General features: G+C 35.7%; 1 protein-coding gene and 1 long non-coding RNA gene across 2 annotated transcripts; both read left to right on the top strand.

Moving 5' to 3' along the window:
- Nucleotides 1-323: 323 nt before the first annotated feature.
- On the top strand, nt 324-1,583 carry LOC145036152 (uncharacterized). The gene has a single exon (XM_078984623.1). The coding sequence runs from the start codon at nt 324-326 to the stop codon at nt 1,581-1,583; it is 1,260 nt and encodes a 419-aa protein (XP_078840749.1).
- A 281-nt stretch (nt 1,584-1,864) lies between these two features.
- On the top strand, nt 1,865-2,312 carry LOC145034030 (uncharacterized). The gene is made up of 3 exons (XR_013677842.1): nt 1,865-1,922; nt 1,984-2,067; nt 2,147-2,312. It is a non-coding gene; the product is annotated as an uncharacterized LOC145034030 (long non-coding RNA).
- The last annotated feature ends 763 nt before the right edge of the window (nt 2,313-3,075 follow it).

Raw genomic sequence — 3,075 nt, 5'->3', positions numbered from 1 at the left:
GTAGGATGCTATAATTGAAAAAAAATACATTATTTTTATAAATTGAAAAAAAAAAAAAAACACAAAAAAAAAACTATAAAATTGTTTAAAAACTTATATACAAAAACTAGAAAGCTTCTAGTTTTTACCCAAGCTAACTTACAAGTAATTTTAATTAAAATTAATTAAAAAAATGCATAAATAAAAATTTTTAATTTATTTTTTTCATTTCTTTATTACTTAATTTTTGTATTATTTTAGATGTAAAAAAATGTGGATTGAAAAAAAACAATGTTAATTCTGTATACTAAACTCTAAACCCAAAATTATGTTTCAGCAACATCATGTCTATTGATAAAAGCTGGACTACTAATCCATATCGAAACCATCCCGAGTTCCAAGCAGGACTCAAAGCTTTTATTGAGAAGTCGAAGTTGCACGTTGATAGTAATGGTAAAATCAGATGTGCGTGTGAAAAATGTGATAACCGTTACTTCAAGTACCCGACTGTAGTTGAACGTCATATATTTATAAATGGTTTCAGTAAGGCGTACAAAATTTGGATCTATCATGGTGAATCTTTTATTCCTCCCGTCGTCTTGCCAAGTAACGAAATGACCGATTTAATCGACGATGTGATGTGGGAGTCGAGAGAAAATGATACCAACCTCGATGAAGGAACCTCGAATACAAGGGGTAGCGGTGTGGATGATGATTTTGCACAGTTGTTGGAAGAAATGGAAACTCAATTGTATACTGGTTGCATCTTTTCTTCCCTTGAGTTTCTAGCAAAGTTAATGCATATCAAGGTGAACAACAAATGGACTGATAGTTTATTTGATCAACTCCTTGAGCTCTTGCAATTAGCATTTCCCAAAGGCAACAAGGTTCCCCTTTCACATTATCTAGCCAAGAAGAAACTAAAGTCTATTGGCCTGGGGTATGAGTCGATACATGTGTGTAAAAACGATTGTTGTCTCTTTTGGAAAGAACATGATTCATTGCAAGTTTGTCCCGTTTGTAAAGAGAGCCGATGGATCGATAAAAACACCAAGGGTAAGAAAGTACCTCATAAGGTGTTACGGTACTTTCCTGTGACCCCTAGACTACGACGTTTATATTGTTCGAGGCACACTGCCAAAAATATGATTTGGCATAGTACCAGACGTTCAGAAGATGGTGTGATGATTCATCCTGTTGATGGGGAACATTGGCAAGATTTTGATAAAAAATACCCCGACTTCTCGAGTGAACCCCATAACGTACGCCTAGGTCTTTCAGCTAACGGTTTCAATCCATTTGGAAACATGTGTAATCCACATAGCACATGGCCGGTCATACTCACCACATACAATCTGCCACCCTGGCTTTGTATGAAAGAGTCATCATTCATGTTGACTTTGTTGATTCCAGGACCGAAAGCTCCAGGTAAGGATATGGATGTTTTCCTTAGACCGTTGGTGGAAGAGCTTAAACATTTGTGGAACTCAGGCGTACGTATTAAAGATGCGGCGACAAACACATTCTTCACGATGAGAGCTATGTTGTTGTGGACAATAAACGATTGGCCAGCTCGTAGTAGTTTATCGGGTTGGAGTGGGTAAGGGTATAGAGCATGTGCTACTTGCAATGAAGACACTCCTTCGTACCGTGCAACAAACAAAGTCGTATACATCGGTCATCGTCATTTCCTAGATGCTAATGATCCGTTAAGAAAGAGGTTGGACTTTAATGGGATGGAAGAGACAAGACCCGCTCCGAGACACTTTAATAATGATGACATACAAGAGCAACTAGGTCGTCTACTAACTCGTAAACCGGGTAAACATCCTGAGCATAAGAAGGTCGTCTACTAACTCGTAAACCGGGTAAACATCCGTGAAAAGCAAACAATTGTGAATCGTGGGGGTTCGAGCTCGTATAGCAGTACTTGCTATAAGAAGGTACCGTACGATACATGTAATTATTTATTTAAAATATAATCTAATTTTTAAACTTAAACAGAACCTTAAGAGAGTGGAAACATTTCGCAAAGCTCATACCGATAAGAATGGTGTATTTGTTACTGCTGAATCGGAACAACAATATGTAAGTATTTAATTATAATTTTATCATATATTTAAATGTTTATTTATACTTAATTGTTACTCACTTTTGGGAGTTACAGAATCGGTTAGTTGAAGAGCTGCTAGAACAAACTCAAGGTGAAAGTGAGTTTACGCCAACTCAAGAAAGAGCTACGTTCGAGAAAGTATTAGGAGAGCGACGTGGCCACATTAGAGGCATTGGCCGCAAACCTTCTGGTCTCCCGACGATTCCACAGCCTTCGCAACCATCACAACCATCACAGGTAAAATAGCAATCTACTTTAGCATCGTAAAATGCATGTTGATTTGGTAGTTTTGGTTTTGTGGTGGTTATTTGCTAAAAATTTTGGTAATTTAGTTTTTGTCCCAAGTGCAAAATATAGCAATGTACTTTGGTTTTCTATCTTACTTTAAAAATAATAATGTATTTTGATAGTTTTCGTTATTAATTATGTAGTTGGAAAATATAGCAATGTACTTTGTTTATGTTTGACGATCTAACTTATAATTTTATATATATTGTTATTAATTATGTAGTTGGAAAATCTCCGTGCAATGCTCGCCGACCTGGCATGTAGGGATGAGCTTTATTCGTTTTTTCAATCCCAAAACAATCAAGGAAACGATGGGAACAGCGATGAGGGTATGTAAGGAATGAGTTTTATTTGCATATGTTGTCTCGTTTTGCTACTTAGTAGAATGTAAAAATTTTGTTGTTTTGCTACTCGGATAGTATGACTTTTGATATTTAATTGTATATTGGATGTTTGTTTGTAATAGGATGTTTGTTTGACACTATTATGTTTGATATTTAATAGGATGTTTGTTTTGTAATTAGCGTCGACACTATTGGTTTTGATATTTAATCGAATATTGTTATTACCGGCGACACTTTTACCTGTGATATTATCACCGGCAACACTTTTACCTGCGATATTATCACCAGCAACGAAAATCGTTATTTAAAAAAAAAATTGAAAACAAATTACCGGCGACAGTTATCATTACC

This window comes from Lactuca saligna, chromosome 3 (genome assembly GCF_052625555.1).
Source record: "Lactuca saligna cultivar CGN05327 chromosome 3, ASM5262555v1, whole genome shotgun sequence".
In the NCBI taxonomy this organism is placed as follows: domain Eukaryota; kingdom Viridiplantae; phylum Streptophyta; class Magnoliopsida; order Asterales; family Asteraceae; genus Lactuca; species Lactuca saligna.
The sequence above is the reverse complement of the archived record's forward strand: the minus strand, read 5'-3'. Positions and strand labels throughout refer to the sequence as shown.

What these genes read in the sequence shown, in the direction of transcription:
- LOC145036152 (XM_078984623.1), top strand. Translation starts at nt 324, where the DNA reads ATGTCTATTGATAAAAGCTGGACTACTAATCCATATCGAAACCATCCC.